A 21,262-nucleotide genomic window follows, 5' to 3' on the forward strand; every position below is an offset into this window, starting at 1 on the left:
CAAGGTTTAGACTTTAGACTATTCTTATTTTATAATTTTGTTTATTTTTGGGAAAAGATATTTTCCACTATTTTTAACCAATGTTGAACATTAAAATCTATTTTCCTTAAATATTAAAAAAAAAAATCTCTATTTAATTGTTATTTTTATTTTTCTTGGTAAAAAAAGTTTGTTTGGTACAAAGTTGAAAAAGAAAAAGAAAATAAAATGAAATTATGTAAAAAATAAAATTTCATTATTAGTAGGGAAGCAAATTGAGGGTTTCGAAAAATATTTCAAAATATTTTTTTAATAGGTTTAATTGCAACTTTAGAATCTCTATTTTTTTTTTTTATTTTAGTCCCTGTATATATATATATTTTTTTATTTTAGTCTCCATTTTAAAAATCGATTTTTGTAGTCTGTTTATTTTATTTTTTTAGGATTTAAGTCTCCCTTTAAATCTGAGAACATTTTTTAATGACATGGCAATGGTAATGGTGATGTGTCAATGTAAGTCAGTATTATAATTTATTTTTTAGGATAAAGTTAATATGTGCCCCAATGACACATGTTAAAAAACCTAAAGATAAAAAATTTATATTAGAAAACGTAATAAATATATTAATTATCAATTTTTAATTAAAACAATACATAATTTTTAAGAAAAACTTTTCACATTTAGCTGTTAACATGAATCATGTTAGGGCACATGTTAGCATTACCTTATTTTCTATTCTAACTATTTTTTATGTCATCTTTTAGGTTAGTTTTTTTTATAAAAAAGAAACATGAATCATTTATTTTTACCAAACTGAAACATAAAAAGGTTAAATTTTTTTTTGAAAGTTTTGTTTCCGTTTCTTCTTCTCAAGGCTTATAGTACAACAACCATTTATTCCCAAAAAACCTTAGAAATTGAAAAATGCCCAATTTCTTAATCGTCTTCTGCATCCAAGAACATTTTCATCATCGTCATAAAATTGAGCATTTTTTAAATAACATGGACGTGGTATTGGTGACGTGTCAATACCAAGTCAGTATTATAATTTATTTTTTATTCCAACTCATTTTTATGTCATTTTTTAGGTTATTTTTTTATAAAAAACATGAATCATTTATTTTTACCAAAGTGAAACATGAAAAGGTTAAAAAAATTCCGAAGATTTCGTTTCGTTTCTTCTTCTCAAGACTCATAGTACAACAACCATGTATTCCCCAAGAACCCTAGAAATTGAAAAATGCTCAATTTTGTCATCGTCTTCTCCATCCAAGAACATTTTCATCAACGTCATAAGATTGAACATTTGCGCGTCCAGATCGCTTTTATTCGTTTGAGTTCATCAAAATGTCAAACTCACTCATTTGTATTAAGGTAAGTGGTATTGTCTTCTATTATTTTAATAAATGCTCACATACGATATTGTTGTTATCGTATGAGTTGATCATGGTTTGAATCCTAAAATTTTGTTCTTGTGATCCTCATTATCTGAAATGGTTGTTGTTGTTGTGAATTTTTTTAAAGTATATGTGGTCCTTAATGTCTTCAATTGTTGTTGTTATTTTATTGTTGACATGTGGTCCTTGTCCCTAAAGTATGTAATGGTTATTTTATATCAAAGTTGTGGTCCCTCATGTATGAATTGGTTATTTGTTGCACTTGTTTTGTGTAGGCCAACAGAGAAATAAAATGTCGGACTTAGAATACACCATAGGAGCAATTGGTCACTTATCATGTAAAGTGGTATGATGGTGAAACATAGTCTGAAATGAATTGGGACTGGGACGTGGACTTAATGTCCTATATGCAGATTGAAAAAATGATGAAATATGAAGGTTATGGTAATATAATGTATCCTATATGCATGTTGAAGAAAAGATTAAAAAAAATACAAAGACAAATGGAAAGAAGACAATGAAGGGTAATCGATAAACTGTTGTAGAAGGAGGGTCTCAAGCACCACAATCAACTCAAGACTAGTTACTAGTTTAAGTTATTTTATGTCTTTTTAAGCAAATGTTGGAAAAAAATTGTTTAGTCCTACATTTAGCTTATTTAATGAGTGAAAACACTTTAGTTTCTATGTTTATCATGTTTTTTGTGCTATGGTGTTTTGTTATGTTGGACAAATTATTTAGTCCTACAGGATACAACATTGAAATGAAATGGAAACAATTTGTGCAATTCTGATTCAATATGAATGCAATTTTGTCCGGACTAATTACGGTTAAATTATGTTTGGCTCAATTATGGTTAAATTCTTGTTTAATTTATGATGCAATTTTGTCTGGTTCAAGTTGTGTCATGTATGAATTACTAGTTATGCCAATTTTGTAGGTTCATATTCTTGGTTTGTGTGTATGTAAACTTTACAGGCTTGTGTAAATTCTGTGTATGTAAACATTACAAATTTGTGTCATTATAGGTTTATGTGTATGTAAACATTTCAAGTATGAGTCGTTATAGGTTTGCGTGTATGTAAATTTTATAGGTTCATATTAATTTTGTGTATGTAAAAGTTACAGGTTCAGTGTATGTAACCATTACAGGAACATTGTCAACTTTGTGTTAGTGTGAAATGATTAATACTGGTTTTGTGTGACCATTATCGAAACTTTGTAATTATAGAAACTTTGTCATTACAGGTAGGGGTGTACATGGGCCGGTTTAGATTGGGTTTGGCCAAACCCAATGCCCAACCCATATTAGACACTCCGGTTTGGGTGATGTAAATTAACCACCCGTTATATCAATGGGCCGGTTTGGGCAAACCCACTATTTTTCGGGTTGGGTTGGGTTGGATAGTGGGTTGTCCGAATAATTTTTTTTGTTTATTAACATTAAATAACTAAATGATGAATTATCATATTTTTTTCATAAAAATTACTCAAAATTTGTATCTTCTTAAAAAAAATTAGATGATTTATTTTCACTATCTTTTAGCATTATATAATAATAAATAATAATATCATCTAATAAAAATTATTATAAAATACTAGCAACAAATTCAAGTTGCATGAGATAAAATTGTATTAGCATTAAAATAACCAAAAAATGAAACATTCAAAATTAGTTAATGTCATGGTTCATTAAAATAGTAAATGTTTAGAGGCTAAAATTACAATTTCTAAGTTAATATTCATCAAAATTATTAAAATTGTAATAATAAATATTTGATTAGTGGGTCAATGGGTCTTTTGGGTTTGGGTTGGGTTTTGCCCGAAACCCAATTTTTTAAATGGGTTTTTTTTTTAAAACCCATATCCACCCAATTACCCGACCCAACCCACTTTTGTGGATTTTTTGGGGTGGGTTTGACCGGGTTTTGTGGGTTGACCCAACCCATGTACACCCCTAATTACAGGTTCATATTTATTACTAGTTTTGTGTAATATATGTGTAGGTTCAAAGAACTACAACCACATTAAAACAAATGATTATAATAGATCATTAAAGTAGAACTTAATAAAGAAATACATTACATTAACATTTTCATAAGCAATAACTTTACAAAGAACTACATTAGAGTAGAACACTACACTAGAATTTTACAAATAACTACATTACTTATCATTACTTTCCATAAGTAACACAATAACATTAGTTGAACATTACATTAGAACATTACAAAAAACTGCATTACATTTGCACAAGAACATTACAGTAGAAAATTAAATTACTTGAATAGGTTTGTTGCAACTAATGCAAACACTAGTAACAATACAAACACTAATGTCACACCCAAAATAATAACCCATATACTTAATCTTCATCTTCAAAAAATCTTCGTTTTTCTATGTTTCCCTAGTTAAACCCATAAGTTCATCATTCTTATCTTTCAAATATCTAATCACATCCTTAGCACGGTTGTTCATGTATTTCAAAATAGTTACACTCTTTTGTTAAAGTATGCCTTAAAATATTTGTTGATGAAGAGAAAGAAAACATATTTCGAGATTTCCAAAAATCAAAAAGCCAAAAAGCAGCAAAAATGTCTGATTTGGGCAGTTCGCGGATTTCGGGTTTGACCGTTTCAGTTTGCGGATTCGTTATTTAATGTTAGAATATATAATATTTAGAAATAGTATAAATTAATATAAAATATATTATTGTATATTTATAATATTTTATTCTAATAATTAAAGGGTTGTGTTCTGGGCTTTGTATGTTGGGTCTTAGTAATTATAAAACTGTATCTATTTAGTGTTTTACCGTGTGATAATCTTAGATTTTATAGCAAAAAGGTAGAGCAAAGGATTTTGGGTCTTCTGAAAGGAAAACTAAGAGAGGCAAGGGTTTTGAAAAATATTTGGAGTTTTTTAAGGGGATTTGTTTGCTTATATTATTGAGTTGGAGAGGTTAGAAAAACACTTGGATATAAAATAAAATTTGGTTCTTGGGAGCCTTCAGAGTTGTATTTGGGAAATCTGCAGGCGAAGACTATTTTCTTGTAACTCATTTATAATCTCTTGTAATAACTTTTCTGACTATAGTGAATTGTAGAGTTGCTCTCTCGCTCTAAGTAGATATTTTGATTGAACTGAGTAAACAAACTTTTTGTCTTTTCCTCCCTTTTTCTCATATATTTTTTGCTTATTGACTATTATTGATGAAGGTCATTTATTTTGGTTGCTACTATTCTTTGTCTCACATATCAAAGTGATGATTTGTTGAAGTAAGCCTTAAAATATTTTTTTATGAAGAAAAAAACACATATTTTGAAATTTCCAAAAATCAGGAAGCCGAAATGCAGCAAGAATGTATGGTTTGGACGGTTCGCGGATTTTGGATTTGACCGGTTTGATTTGCGGATTCGTTATTTAATGTTGAAATATTGGATATATATTAATTTAGAAATAGTATAAATTAACATAAAATATATTATAAGATATTTATAATATTTTATTCTAGTAATTAATGGGTTATGTTTAGGGCTGTTACACTTTGTATGTTGGATTTTAATAATTATAAATATGTATCTCTTTAGTAATTTACAGAGTGACAATCTTAGAGTTTATAGCAAAAAGATAGAGTAAAGGGTTTAAGGTTTTCTCTTGGGAAAACTTAGAAAGGCAGGAGTTTTTGGAAACCTTTGGAGTTATCTAAAGGGATATGGAAACACTTGTTGACACCTTGCATTTAAGTACTTACATTATTGTGAGTTGGAGACACTATTACGGAAAATACCTTTCTTTAACCGTGGTGGAAACACATTTTTGGGCACTTTTTTTTTGTTTTTATTAAAAGGTATTTCACTACGACCTTTGTTAAACTCCATAGTGAAAAGTACTAGGTGTTATAGGGTTCGAATTCCAATTCCTTCATCATCCTTGTTCTTTTTATATCATTACGATTATTATTTACAACCGTGGTGTAAAGTCCAACCGTTGCATCACTGTTCTTCTTGTCAACCGTGATAAAAAGTGATATTTTTTTAATATATAAGCAAAAGTGTTTGTCACCCAGTACATAACAACAGTTACTCTCTAAAGAAACCCCTAACATATTTCATTCTTCTCTCTCAAAACATAACCCTAACATTCATGTCTCTCTACACACATACTAAAATCTTCAAATTTGTTTTCACCAATCACTTCCTTGAGGTTCGTTCATTAAACTTATGTTCCGATTTCGTTTACATTTCTTGATAAAAATGGGTTCTCATTTTTTCATTTGGTGAATGTTCTCATTTTTTTAGATTTATCGTCTTCACTACCTTAACAAAGCGCATACTTTGACTATGGTACATATGGTTTGTGTTGCTATGAAAAAAATATAATAAGTATGAAGCTATTGTGGAAACTTCATCCACGTTATATTTCTTTTTCATAGCATCACAAACTAGATGAACTTCATAATTTATTTCACTTCCACTAATAGTTTCAATAAATGGTGCATTTTTTAAACAATTTATTATATCTTGTGTTGTTGTATGTTGTTAGTGTTTTATTGCTAAAAGGTATTTTTTTATTTTGTTGTATGTATTTGTTGTGTTGTTGTTGATAAATATTCTCAGAACAAGAACAAAACATTGCTAAGTCACAAGAAAGAGCCTTTTGGTGACTTAGCAATGTTTTGTTCTTTAAATTCTTATGCAGCATAGATAAAGATATTGCTCGAAGAGCTCAAGATTATGGAACCCAAGAAGATGAAGTTGTTTGTCGACAACAAGTTAGCAATCAACCTGGCGAATCATCCAATGCATGGTCGAAGTAAACACTTGGAGAGAAGGTGTCATGTCCAACCTAGGGAACTTGTCATATTCCTTATTGATGGAGTTCAAAGACATGGGTGAATGAGTGTTCTTGCACCAGAAGAAGTATGCCCAATATATCTTGAAAAGGTTCAAGATGAGCAACTGCAATGTAGCTTCCACGCCATTAAAAACTAGAGAAAAGTTGAGGAAGGAGATAGATGATGAGTTTGTAAGTGTAAAACTATACAAAGAGATCATTGGATCCTTGAGGTACATTTGCAATACTAGGCCATATATATGTCAAAGTGTCAGATTATTGAGCAGATTCATAGAGAAACCCCAAGAATATCATCTCATAGCAGCTAAGAGAGTGTTGAGATACATTAAATGTACAATTGATCATGGTGTGTTGATGTCAAGACAAAAGAAAACCAGCCTAGATGCAGAGGTATATGGCTACAATGATTCAGATTTTAGTGGAGATCAAGACGAGAAGAAGAGTACTGCAGGCTACATATTCATAATTGAAGGTGCTCTAATCTCTTGGAGCTCGAGGAAGCAAAGAATTATGGTTTTTTCATCATGTGAAGCTAAGCACATAGTTGCATCTTATGCATCATATCAGGAAGCATGGATAAAGATGTTGCTCGAAGAGCTCAAGATTATGTAACCCAAGAAGATGAAGTTGTTTATCAGTAACAAGTCAGCAATCGACCTTGAGAATCACCTCGCTTGTCATGGTAGAAATAAACACATAAAGAGAATGTATCATTTTTTGAGGGATCGCATTAACAAAGGAAAACTTGAACTTGAGCATTGCAAGACAAAATGACAACTAGCCAACATACTCACCAAACCCCTGAAGAAATTCAGGTTCGACGAGTTGAAGAGAAGCATCGGGATGAGAAGTCTCGAGAACATGAATTAGGGTGTGAGTTAGAAGTTATAATTTGATGTTCTGTCGAAAGATAGTATTTGACTGTATCGAAGTAGACAATCGAAGTAGTAGGAGTCAGTTGTATTCGACAAAGTCGAATACAACATATAATTGTTATGTCGAAGTGTAACTTGTAGCTTTGGATTTTACACTCTGTATATTTTGGGATTGGATTTGTAGACTTTTGAACTTGGATTTTAGTTGCCTATATAAAGGGCATAGTATGATGTAAATAACAACTCACTCATTACAAATTCTAATTTTTGCAATTTAGATTTTCTTTTCTCTCTTCTTCTTCTATCATATTTCTTGAAAATCCTAATTGTTCCAACAAATAGGTTGATAAGGTTTTCTAATTAAGAGAAAAAGAGAAAACATTGTCTATAAATAATGGAACCTCTAGAGCAGTGAACATAAATTTAGTGGAAAAGAAAAGAAGTTCAAGTAATTGTTTCAGAACTTCCTTTATAGTGCGTTTATGATTCTTAAATTTCACTAATCTATTTGAAAACAAACTACAACATGAAATGCACTCCATTAGCTTCATGATATAGCATGAACCATATTCTACCACCAACCCAATTTCCCAATTGACTTACAATAAGATAACCAAATCTTTCCAACCTTTTCCTCACCATGAAGCCTTCAATATAACATTGATATGGGCATCCTTTTCTTTATAATGGAATTATAGATATAATACATCTATTTCAGTTGCATGTAAGTCTAAACTACAATTACCTTTTCATTACAAGTTTCGTGCTTTTTTAAAAACACTTTTCACATTTGAAATAGTAAGAAATATAATTTTGGTTGTGTTCTACCAAGTTATCATAGAATAAGATGTATATTTAGTATGGATTTAAGTTCACTTTTGATCCTCTATTTAGGTACTGTTTGTTTTCTGGTCCCTTTATTTTATAACTCACTTTTTGAATTTATGAATTTTACTTTATTTCGAATTTTTTGATTCTCCTCCACTTTTGCTGACGTGACAGCGATGATTATGATAAAAAAATGACATTGTTGACTAGGATAATTTATTAATTAATATTTTTTATATAATTATTTAATATTTGTAATTAAATTTTGCATAAATTAATAAATTAAAAGTTTTTTTAAATTTTTTTTTGTCAACCCATTAACTTACTAACAGGCCCAATATACATAACAGATATTATGTTCTTTAGTGAATCTAACATGTAAATATTGTTATCATTGAAAATTTCTTAGAGCACCCTTATGTCTTCTTAGAGGTCATTGGCAAAAACTCCAAAATACTTCTAGAATTCACATATGCATATTCGAACTCACCACATCATATATATTTAAAGGGGTTTTCGAATATGCATCTTCGAAACAATCTTTTTTTCAAAATTATGGGGATTTCGCATATGCATCTCCGAATCAACTCCATAATTTAAGTTCAGAGGGTTTCAGAGATGCATATCCGAACCTGTTTTTAGTATATATTTAGCACGAACAGAACCCCTCATACTTCATCATCTTTGTACTCTTTCTATTCCATTCACACAAACACCCAAATCCTCTGAGGCAGCGTGCGACAGTTTGACTATGTGCAGACCATCCCCAGATCTCCCTTTCAGGTTACTCCTGACACCCTTATCCTTCCGAATCTCGATGGCATCTTTCAGGATTGGGAGCATCATATGGTGCCAGATAAGAATCGGATGATGTCAACATCGAAGTTGGCATTGTCTGGAGGAATACGTGACATGGTTCTACAGAGTGTTACACTCTATCATGACACCGGACGCTCCTGGACGTCTACCTAAGCCAACTCATGAGGAGATCTTAGAGAACTAGCAGACCCAGGATGCCCATGCCACTGATGTCTTGTCGATTTGTCAGTGTATACAGTTGATTGGGCAAGAAGCTTTGGACTTATGTGTGATTGATAGAGGCAGTCCTGTAGCGGTGGCCATCATAAAAAGGATGGTTAGGGAAGCGAGTGTTGCGGGACACAGGAGGCAGAGGAGGGGTCAAGGGGTAGGATAAGGCATACGCAATAGGCTATGCCCTTCTTTTTTATTTTTCAATGTATTAATTTTATATTTTATACTTTATGAACAACATTTGTATTATGTTTAGCTATATCAGAATAATATTAAATACCTTCATTATGTTTGTTTTATTGTTTTTTGTTTGCGTGTTTATTAACAGTTTAATCAAATTACAAATTATTATGTTTAGCCATGTTTTCGGATATGCATATCCGAAACATCTTTGAGTGTTTTCACATATGCATATCCGAACCACTTTTTCTAAAATTCATTGTGGTTCGTCCGTTTTCAGAGGTGTGATTCACCTCATGGTGTATTAAGAAATTCTCTTATTATTTCTTGAAAACACAGTGTGGGATTGTATTCTTTAAGAAAACTCTTATAGCACGTTAGGTGATCCAGAATCACTATATCTAATGCTACTAGGCAACAAATTATTGAAAATTCAGCAATGCAAAATCTTAATTCAAGCACTGTCATTTATATTTATCATAGTTATCTTTCATTTTTAAACATTCATTTCCCATATATATATTTATCAAAGTTTTTCTTCTTAACCTCATGGCTCTTATTTCTCGTGTATATTTATCATAGTTTTTCATTATATCACTTTGTTACATTACATTTCTCACAGTTAATTGCATTTTGTTGTAAAAAATATGCTGGAACAAAGTGTAATTTTTTTTTTTTGCCAAAAAATCCACAAGGGTAAAAAAAAGTAGGGGAGCAATAAGAAAAACAGATTAATTATAACCGTTATTCTTTACTTTCTCTTTAAAACAAGATTACAAGTGTTACAAGAATAACAAATAACCCTCTAACCCTAAATTTGGATTTGCAATATGCAATGATGAGAGACTAGCTATTTATAATAAAATCTAACATACTAAACTAATGGGTTTTTTCACAAATACTCATTACAAGTTAACTTTGGGTACAAGCTAACTTGAACAATTGGACATAACAGACAGACCCAATTCGAAATACTAACAACCCTAACATTTTGACACCCACATACTAGAACACACTTCGGCTACATTACATAGGTCTTCGACACCAGCATGTATACATACTTCTACGACATGCTAACCTTTGTCGTACCTGAAGCTACTCTTTAACCCTCTAGAGTTCGATCCAATATCTCACATGTCTCCACCTTGGAACAAACTCTAGTATCAAAGAACAAACTACCTTTCATCATGCAGCTTTATCAACTGCAAATAGTGGAAAAACTTGTAACTCGACAATGTCTTGGTGATCATATCAGCAGCATTGTGATCTCTCAAAACCTTCAGCACTTGGACTTCTCCACGTTCGATTACTCCTCTAACGAAATGCAACCTCACATTGATATGCTTGGTTCGCTTATGATATGTTGAGTTCTTCAACAGGTGTATATCACTTTGGCTATCACATTTAAACAATGATACAATTAACTTATAAAAATAAAAGGAAAAACAAAAAAATTTAACTCCGTAGATACAAATGTGGAAAGCTTCCGTAGATACAGCTACGAAAGCATCCAACATTCTCAAAAAATGTGTTTGTTCTAGAGTTGCATCTACGAAACTACCCTAACGTTTAATTGTTCTGTAGATGCACATACGTAATGTTCTGAAGCTTCAAAACCCAACAATGGCGTCCGTTGCTGTTCCAACCATTGAAAACCCTATTTTTGGTGTCGTCCGTTTTACGCATAAAAAATACCTACATTGTCTCTAAACTATGTTTCTAAAACTATCCAATGATTTATACACCTAAAACTGAATTCTAACTCTATTATGGGAAATACTCGAAAATAACTCGAAAACTCGAAAACTTACTGATCATATTGAGCTTTGAACAAGTTGGAGTGTGTTGATCGTTGATGTTGATGTTTCTTGCTGAACTCGAGAGAAAACAATGAAGTTTGGTGGAAGATTGATTTTTAAGGTTGGGAGAGTAGAGAATATGAAAAACTGTGAGAATGAGGGAGGAGGAGAGCCTAGCGCGAGTTTAACATCAAATTATTCCGGAGGTGCATAAATGAAAACATTTTGTAGATGCACCTACGAAACAAATCAACTTTAAGAAGATAAAAAGTGTGTCTGATGATACACCTCCAAAAACAATGGCATATTTGAAATGTTTCGTGGTGCCTAAGAAACCAAGGGATGTATTAAGAATTTCTATAAATGTATTGTTACAACTAGGCCAATTTTGTAGTAATAGCTTATTAAAATTCATACATACAAATTTTGAAGTCTATGTGGCATACCTGCATTGGGTGCATCATAACATTCCTAGTATCAGTTACTATCCCAATAAATATAGGCAGTATAATAATTTTTAAAATTTATAGACTTTCAGAAAATTTCCCAATAAATATAGGCAGTATAATAATTTTTAAAATTTATAGACTTTCAGAAATTTTTTAAATATATTCAACGAGTAATCCCCAAAGGAAACACATTTATCTTATTACACCCTTAAATTCTTTTTTAAGTCCGTAAATTTTTAAAGAAAATTGTTATTTCACTCCATGGTCCAAAGAAATATCATTTGCAATTTTGATTTTGTCCCTCTAAAATCAAAAATATATTTCTGATTCGCATCTTTTTTAAATTGCACTTACCCAAAATCGAAAGTACATTTTCAATATAAATAGGAAGTATATTTCTGATTTCTATATAAAAAGCAAAAGACCTACCAAACACCAAAAGACCCAACTTTTTTTAAATTAACCATGTTGTAAGATTTTTATTATATATATTACTTAGAAAATAGAATTTGTATGACATACTAATTTATGTTTTTATTGATTTTAATAAAAAAAATTATAATTAATAAACTTCAATAAAAAAAATAAATTAAATTTATTTGTTGGTATTTTTATTATATATACTACTTAGAAAATAGAATTTGTATGATATACTAATTTATGTTTTTATTGATTTTAATGAAAAAAATTATAATTAATAAACTCATCCCAACTACTCTTTTTACGACTTTAGCAAGGATCCGCTCTTATTTCTTTCGTAAGGGTATTTGGTGTGTAATTTTTCTTCTTGTCGAGCTTTCCCGCTCCTCCTTTGTAATCGGGTTGGAGAACCCTTAGTTCTCCGTTTAATATTATTTCTTGATTACAAAAAAAAAATAAACTTTAATAAAAAAATAAAATAAATTTATTTGTTGGTTGAAATGCTTTGGTGTTATAAATAAAATGAAAACAAATAAAATGAAATAAAATAAAAATATTTAAAAATATGGGGTGAAATAAAAAATTCCCATTTTCAAAATCATATATTTTTGGCAATCTAATGCAATCACTCATACAGTAAGTAAGTGGTCACTACAGTTATTTTATTTTCCACATTTATTTACTCTCGTTATTTTAACTAATGGATGTGAGACTTAAAAATACAAATACAATATTTTTTAAAATATAAAAAATCCTTCCACTTCACAATTTTATTTCCAAGTCATCGCATGTCAAAAAAATCCGATTTTTTTCCTCTATGGGGGCAAGAGCCTCCCATTTCACAATACATAAATAGACCTTTAGAAAAAGTCAACCATTGATTTTCCACCATGCACTAATTCTAGACAAATATCCATATTACATGCATTTCAAAACCTTTCATGTTTAGTACACCTTTAAGACACAAATTAATAATACAATGGCTCACAAATCCTTAGGCGTAGCAGTGATATTGGTTCTTCTTCTTCTTTTACACAAGCCATTAATGGTGGTAGCAGCAGATGAAGATGATAACGATGTAGGCAATAATGCAGACGACATTCAAAATGGCGAGGTGACGGCGCCGACCGATTGTAAGGATCAATGCATTTCAATTTGCATGAAAATCAAATACGCAAAAGATTCACTTTGTCAAGATGCATGTGAGCCTGCATGTAAACAATTGCAAGGCAAAGGTTCTGTATTATCTAAGAAGTGAAAAATATGTTACTTTTCATTACATGTATATATTATTTCTTTTTTTATTTTTGCAGATTGTGTTTCTAAGAGTTGTTTTCTGTTGCTATATACTAGTAGTTTCTCTATTTAATATGTCAAAACTATATTTAAATTATCTTTATATGTACAAAACTAATGATTTTATATGTCAAAATTCTATTTAAATTATTTTTATTTTTTCTAAGAAAAATTATTATATAAAAAATAATTGATTTATAAGGATAATATGAATGTTAAATCATGTTAAGATTTTAAAACCATCTTGATAGGAATTCATCCATCATCTCATCCAAACCATCTTGATATGAATATATTCGTGTCATATTATTTTTTTTCTTATTCAAATTTATGCAATATTCTTCCAACATAAGAACTAACACAAAATATATGTCAATATATGACGCACTAGCTAAGAATAGTGATTAAATTTTTTGAGAAAAATAGAAATTACAAATTACTTAAATCTTTTTTGAAATTTATAAATTTCTCTTGATAAATTATGGTCAAGGCCTCTTAATGATTTTTGAAGCTTGAGCAAGATTTTAAAAAATATTTTTAAAAATAAATTAATAAGATTTTTTTTTATTATCTAATCAGTATTTGTATATATTTGTTTACTCTTAATAGTTAATATGAGCAGGGTTGGTCCTAATTTTTTAGAAGCCCATGACAAATAACAAATACGGACCTTTAAAAAAATGGACAATTAAAAAAAGTGAGCAATTAATCAAAAGATTTAGTTATAAATAATACCAATATTGCTATTTTTTAATATAATAAATTTAATAATGTATCTTTTTATAAAAAATAATCAATAATTTGAATTAAGTTTGTTTATCGCTTTCTTCTTTTCTCGATATTTGAAGAGTGGAAGTTGTAAGTAGTAATTCCATAAAAGATAATTTATTTAGTTGTTTTGTGACACCTTGGTAAACCGTCAAAATTTATTATAATTGATTTAGTAATATGAAAAAAGTTAAATTAATTTCTTTTAAATATTGTGTTAGGTTATTCTAACTTCAAGATGTTTTAAACTTATTAATTCAATTTATTCTCCATATATTTATACAGGGGCGGAGCTATAGTCCAGCAAGTCCGGGTACGCGTCCGGGCTCAACCCCTCCTTCCGTTGTATACTCCTCACCTAATAGTTGGTTCTTTAGACAACATTAGGTGCAAAATTAGTAATTTTTAGACAAAATTAAGGGAAAATTAGTAAAAACAGGGTGTAAAATTTTTAGACAAAATTAAGGGTAAAATTAGTAGAAACAAGATGTAAAATTAGTAAAAACAAAGTATAATTTTTTTGCCTGGGCTCCCTAAAATTTCTGGCTCCGCCACTGTATTTATAAGAATCAATTAAAAATAACATTGATGTCTAATATTTTAAATATATTATTATAACATAAATTTTAACAATATATTTTTTTTATAAACAAGATCAAACTACTAATAATTATATAATTTTATATAATATTTCTTATAATTTAATCATATAATAAAATTTTGAATATTTAATTAAAAAAAAATATTATCTAAAATTTATATTAAAGAAATAAAAAATAAACTTAATACTATATATATATAATAAAAAGTAGTAGTTAGCCATTCAATTATTTAGTTTATTTGCATTTTTTTAAGTATAGTGCCTACTTCAAACGTTGTATTTCTTTTTAGTACAGTGCCTAGTTCAAACGTTGTTCCAAGTAATTTGGCATTTTAATAAAATAAATAACTAATAACATAAAACCTGCAACAAGGCTCAAACTCGAGCCTTGCATGACAATTTCTTTATCCACACTACTATCTTTTTAAGAATCTGCGGCGAAATTCCTTAAATGTTCTATATTTTGAAAATGTATCTTCAAATACATTTTTTTTGGAAAAAAAAGTTATTTCAGAAGTGCATATCCGAAGACACTTTTTTTTTAGAAAAAATGTAAGTATTTCCGAAAACACTATTTTTTTTGGAAAAAGGTATCGGAGACGCATATCCGAAATATTCTAATATTTGGTCTTGAAATTTTTCGGATAAGCATACCCGAAAAAACTCAATAATTATTAAAAAATTAAAATCAAGCTGAATCAATATAATTAATAATATAATTAATTATATTAATTAAAATATATGATTAAATATATATCATTATAATCAAGATATAATAATAATATTAGCCTAATAAATATTTAAATCAACACCTTATTTATATATATATAATTAATAATAATAATAATAATAATAATAATAATAATAATAATAATAATAATAATATTTATTTACAATTTTTTTTATGATACATTAAAATTTTATTTCATAAACTAATTTTCAAAAACTATTTTATAGTTAAATTCATTTATAAAAATAAAATTTCCAAAATAATTCTAAATTTAAAAATTATTTTAGTAACTTATATAAATGAAAATATTCTTATTATATTTCATAAGTAAAATTTGAATTATATAAATTAAATATATTATTTATTCACTAAATACAATTAAGAAAAAATCTTCTTGTAATTTTTTTAAACTAAGTGAAAAATAAATTTTTTTATCATAATTAATTATTAAAATAATTTTTATATTTGTGATATTTATTTATTATTTTGAAAAACTATGTAAGTCAAAATTTATATTAAAATATGAATAAAGTAGTAAATAATTTTATCCTTACTTGTTTTATTTTAAATTTTTGTTGAATAATTATTAATGTATTTATTTTTTATATAATCATAATTGTTGTGTATTAGTTATAATTTTAGTAATTATTAATGTGAAATTTATCCAAAAATAATAAAAAAATATGATTTTTGTTTTTAATTTATAATTAGAATTAGAATAGAAATATCAACCGTATAATTATCATTATTATTACTATTCATAACTTATAAATCATATCAATTACGGGTGTGCAAAATATCCGGTTGTGATGTCCAAATCCATAACCAAACCTAAACCACTTTTAAATATCCGGATATAATTGAATGGTTATTAACCAGTTTAGTTATTAATGGATTGATTATCCATCCATATAATACGGATATAATTAAATGGTTATTAACCGGTTAAATTATTTTGGATTCGGTTATAATCCGGTTATTATCCAAATTCAAATATTTTAATTCTCAAAATAATTTATTTTTTTGAAAAAAATAATTTTCAAAATTGAATTTTTTTAAAAAACCGGTTATATAATCATAATCAAATTTATAAACGATTTTATAACCAGTTTTGATTAAACGAAGGGTATTTTCGGGTTTCCAGTAGGAGTTTTCACCTCGGAGATAAATAAAGAAATTGTCAACTTGCATTACCACTACGCCGCAAATACCACACAGTACAATGTTTCAAATTAAAATATACATCATCATTTTACATCACACTTCATAAAATCCATAGCAAAAAAATTTAAAACGCATCTATTTTTGAGACTTGGGTTGTGGACCTGCTCAGGATTAGAGCTGTCAAAATGGGTTCGGCCCATCGGGCCGGTCCACAAGCCGAACAATTTAGCGTGGGCCGGGCCGCAAAATACCTTAAAAAACACGACCCTGTCTTTTTGGGCCAGTCCACCGGGCCTATGTTTTTTATGGGTTAGGTCGGGCCGGGCCAAGCGGGTTTCGGGCTGACCCTTAAAAAAAATTTGATAAATTTTGGGGAAAAAAGATTGCGATAAGATATGATTTCATAAATGTATTTTCAAGTCATAAAGAAAAGTTAAAGAGGATCAAGATATATTTTCAAGACGATGTGATCAAGGAAATGGTTGTGAGATGGAGAGAAAATTTGATAAGTATTGGTGATATTAAGTTACTTTATACTTTTACATGGAAGATTTTGTGGTATTCATATATATTTATGGATAAATTTTTGAAACATCACTTATATACGTTTATGATGACTCTCTACTTATGTTGTATTGCATTTATCCATTATATCTTTTTTATAAAATTAAAATTATAATATTGAAATACGGGTCGGGTTGGCCCATCGGACTGCACGGGCCTTTAAAAAATGAGTCGGACACATTTTATGTGGCCCATTAAACAATTGGGCTGGGCCGATCCAGCCCATTAAAATACGTTGGCCCACCGGGTCAAAGCGGACTGGGCTGGACCGGCCCATTTGATAGCTCTACTCAGGATCGAGCCTGAATATGAATATATGTAATTGTTTATTGTTTAATGGTAATTTTCTTAAAAGTTGCACATTTCATAAAACAAACATATACCGAGGGAGTCTAATAAAAATAATTGATAATAATTAATTCTTAATGAGAATTTTTTTTTTTTTGTTACATATGGATGTGGAGCATAACACTTGTGGTGGAAATAGCTTTACTTTTAAAGAGGCATATCATGTTAGATTTCCACACACTCCATCATAGCCAAGGAATATATAGCAAAAAAAAAATGGGTATGTCAAGTTGAAGGTCGACCCCATGACATATGATTTATGAGCTTAAAAAATAAAATAATAGACACAAATTTAACTAATAATACTAGACAATAACACCATTTATTAATGAGGAAATCAAACAACTACACAACACTTTTACAAAATGATAAGAGACAGTTAAAATTACATAAATATAGTAAGCGATATGAACAACATATTAAAATTGTAACAAAAATTGAGATTGTTATACACTTAACTTTCAGACGCCCAAAAATTGGACTATTGTAAACACAAGTATTTAATGCTATCAGACGCCCAAAAATATCAGATAAAATTGGTGGTGGTCCAGGACCCGTTGATATGACCGAAGATCTTCGTCTTCGCCTCACCCCTCTCTATAATCGTAAATAATTATCTTATAGAATATCAGATAGAAATAGTACAACAAATCCTCTACGCTAAGAATTTTTCTGAATCGTGTTTATTCGTTCTGGTTCAGGCTGAACTAAGATTAAAAAAAGTGATATTAACATGTTATAACTCTTCCAAAAACAAATGCTTACTTTCAGAATTGAGCAAGCAGGAAGCTGAAGATGTATCGTTCTGACTTTTGATGATAGACAACTTAAGTAAGTTTTCTACTTTCAATTTTTTTAGTCCTATCACAAACCATTCTAAAGAGAAGATGTCAGTCACAATGAGTAGGATGAATAAGCTATATTTTCAGTGTATTATAGTTTGTAGAAACAATGTTTTCAGATGTTATGATAATGTGAAAAAAGCATGTTAATAAAAATACAGTTGATATGTGTAAGAAAGCCATTTTGGCAAGATAATAAATCTGACACAATTCCACACATTTTTTTACGTATTAGTGTCGCGGGCGAAAAACCGTTTTGTTCCTCTTTTTTGTGGATGAGACACCTGATGCCTTCTTTGGGCTCGAGTGCTCAAAAAATGATTTTTCTTTTGTACCGACCAAACTTTTTATTATTTCCAAAGGAGGAAAAGGAAAAAAGCTGCAATAACCTAAAAGTGGGGGGAGATCTTGGGTAAGAGGGTTGGTTATACGAAGGGAAGGTATTAGCACCCAACGTATCTGTAGTACTCTACAGGGTTCTTTATTGTTTTTTATTCTATGCTACGGTGAAGGTTCTGTTGTGAAATAGGTGGGACCTAAGGTGTTTGTTTGACTATGCTCGCAAAGATCATCGCGATCCTCTGCATACATATCCCTTAGAGGGAATCAGAGCATCTGTAGCTCGGGGTCTACGGGTGCTAAGGTTTGAATGGTTTTTTTTTGTTTTGTTTTGCTCGCCAAGGATCGACCTTGTGCCTACGTATTCTCAAAGGGATGTTGAGAAAGTCAGAGCAATCGTAGTTCCCACTTATGCTAGTGGAAGCAAAGGAAAATAGACAAATGTCGTCTAAATGCTAGATGTATCTAATCTATATCATCACATACATCTGTTTGATTTTGTTTGAAAATCTTTTCATTATAAGCCCGGGGCCATGCCACTTAGGGTGCTTAGAATGATAAAGATGTTTTTGTTTGTTTAACCAGCCTTGTGGCAAAAACTTTCAATGAAGTCAGCCTTGTGACAAAAAGTTTTGATTAATCAGCCAGCCTTGTGGCAAAAGTTTCAATGAAGTCAGCCTTGTGACAAAAACTTTGATTAATCATCCAGTACGGTGGTAAAACAGTTTGATTGATTAGCCAGCCTTGTGGAAAAAAGGTTTGATTGATTAGCCAGCCTTGTGGCAAAAAAGTTTGATTTTGATTGATTGTTTGTGATGATATATAAGAGATACTCCTAGCATAGAGATGAAAAATGTCTAATCTCCTAGGGTATTTGATTTGGATATTGGGGATGCTTATAAGAAGCCCGTGGGTCCTTGTACGAAGCCCAAGAGGAGGCTATCCGAGGGTCCTTGCATTGTAAGCCCAAGAGGAGGCTATGGGAGGGACAATCCAGGGTCCTTGCATTGTAAGCCCAAGAGGAGGCTATGGGAGGGTCACTCGTTTGTACAAAGCCCAAGGGGAGGCATGGTATAGTTGGTTTGAGCTCTTAGAGCGATTTCACCGGGAAACCATACTCTATGTCCTAACCTAAACTAGTGGAGATTCTTTGCACGAAGCCCAATAGGAGGCTATGGGGAACCTAGTGTTGTACTAAGTTGAATAAGCATATAACACAATCACAAGTATGAACAAGTACAAACAAACATGAACAAGTACATGAACAAATATGAACAGTTATATATGACAGAGTGTGTGTATATAATGGAGTTTATGAAGGAAATATACCTGTAAGCATGCTCCATTTGTATATATAGGGGCTCGGGACTCATACTCGAGGAGAGGTCCACTTGAATTTATTCAAAGCTATGTAAACAGGTATTTACAAAGGGGCTTGGGACTTATACCTACATGGAGGCCCATGGTATTTTTGGGAAGATTTAAAGAAACCTTCATTTTGGTTTGTTATTCAAAGTTAAAAATCAAACTGATCGAGATATGTACAAAAGGCGTACAATGAAATACCTAATTTCATGTACTAGAGTGGGTATGTACGAAAGGGCTCGGGACTTATACCTACATGGAGGCCCATGGTATATTGAAAAGTTTTGTTTCTTTGGAGTTTTGTTGCTTTGAAAATGATTTGAAAATTGTTTGAAAATTGTTTGAAAATTGTTTATTTTGAAGAAGTTTTATTGTTTTGAAGAATGTTTTGAAAACTGTACAAAAAGAAAAGAAATGGGACTTACACTCTCTAATATTCGAGAGGCCCCTGTTTTATTTTCATAAAACAGGGTGGATGGTTTGAAAAAGATGTGTGATTTGTTGTTAAAAAAAACTGTTTTGAAGTTTCGGAAAAAGTTTTCTGTTTAAAAAAAAACTGTACAAAGAAAAAGAAAAGGGACTTATACTCTCTAATATTCGAGAGGCCCCACTGTTTTGAAAAACAATGGATGATTTGAAAGTGAATTGATTACTGTTGTGAAAACATTTGATTGAGTTTTAGGCTTACCTCGAAGAATGAGAAAATCGGATTTCTGAGTTTGAGGTGTTACCGTGATCTTCAAGTGATATGCTTGAAATAAATTATTTCATGATCATCCTCTGTAGCAAATGGAAGACAGAAAAATAGACAAAACCAGAAGACGACAAAGAAACAGATCTCGAAACCTTAAATGAATTGTAATTATTCAAGTGATCTGCAATAGTAATCAAAAATCAGAACATGAAAATTCAAATGATTAATTACACAAAGGTTATATGATGATATTAAATTCAAAAGAAAATAATCTAAGAGAAGATATTTTTTGTGTTTTTTTGAATGGAATTAAGTTAATTAATAAGATAATTAAACAAATAATTATACAAATAATTAAACTTAACAAGAAAAATAATTCTTTTTTATGTCACAAATTAGATTATACAAGTATAAACCTAAATATAAAAAGAAAATATTTTTTGGAGTTTTTGATTGGTTGATATTAATTAATAGCAAATATTCACACAATTACTAATTAATTAACAAAATAAATTAATTATGAAGAAAAATAAAATATTTTCATGTCAAAAATTAATTAAATATTTTATCAACCTAAAAGTGAAATTAAAATGATTTTTGGATTTTTGAAAGCTATTTTTGATTAATTTCTGCAAAGAAAATTAAATTAGTTAAGAAAATATTAATATATGTGATCCTGTGTGGCAGACCCCCAAGGGTCTATGATGAGCCTGCGTGCTGAGGCCTGTTAGATG

The 21,262-nt window shown here is 30.0% G+C and overlaps 1 protein-coding gene across 1 annotated transcript; it reads left to right on the forward strand.

Annotated features, from left to right (window-relative positions):
• The first annotated feature begins 6,330 nt into the window (after nucleotides 1-6,330).
• LOC131605781 (secreted RxLR effector protein 161-like) lies at nucleotides 6,331-6,846 on the forward strand. Its single transcript, XM_058878093.1, has one exon. The coding sequence runs from the start codon at nucleotides 6,331-6,333 to the stop codon at nucleotides 6,844-6,846; it is 516 nt and encodes a 171-aa protein (XP_058734076.1).
• The last annotated feature ends 14,416 nt before the right edge of the window (nucleotides 6,847-21,262 follow it).

This window comes from Vicia villosa, linkage group LG5 (assembly GCF_029867415.1).
Source record: "Vicia villosa cultivar HV-30 ecotype Madison, WI linkage group LG5, Vvil1.0, whole genome shotgun sequence".
In the NCBI taxonomy this organism is placed as follows: Eukaryota; Viridiplantae; Streptophyta; class Magnoliopsida; order Fabales; family Fabaceae; genus Vicia; species Vicia villosa.

Coding starts and splice junctions, on each gene's coding strand:
- LOC131605781 (XM_058878093.1), top strand. CDS start 6,331: ATGAGCAACTGCAATGTAGCTTCCACGCCATTAAAAACTAGAGAAAAG.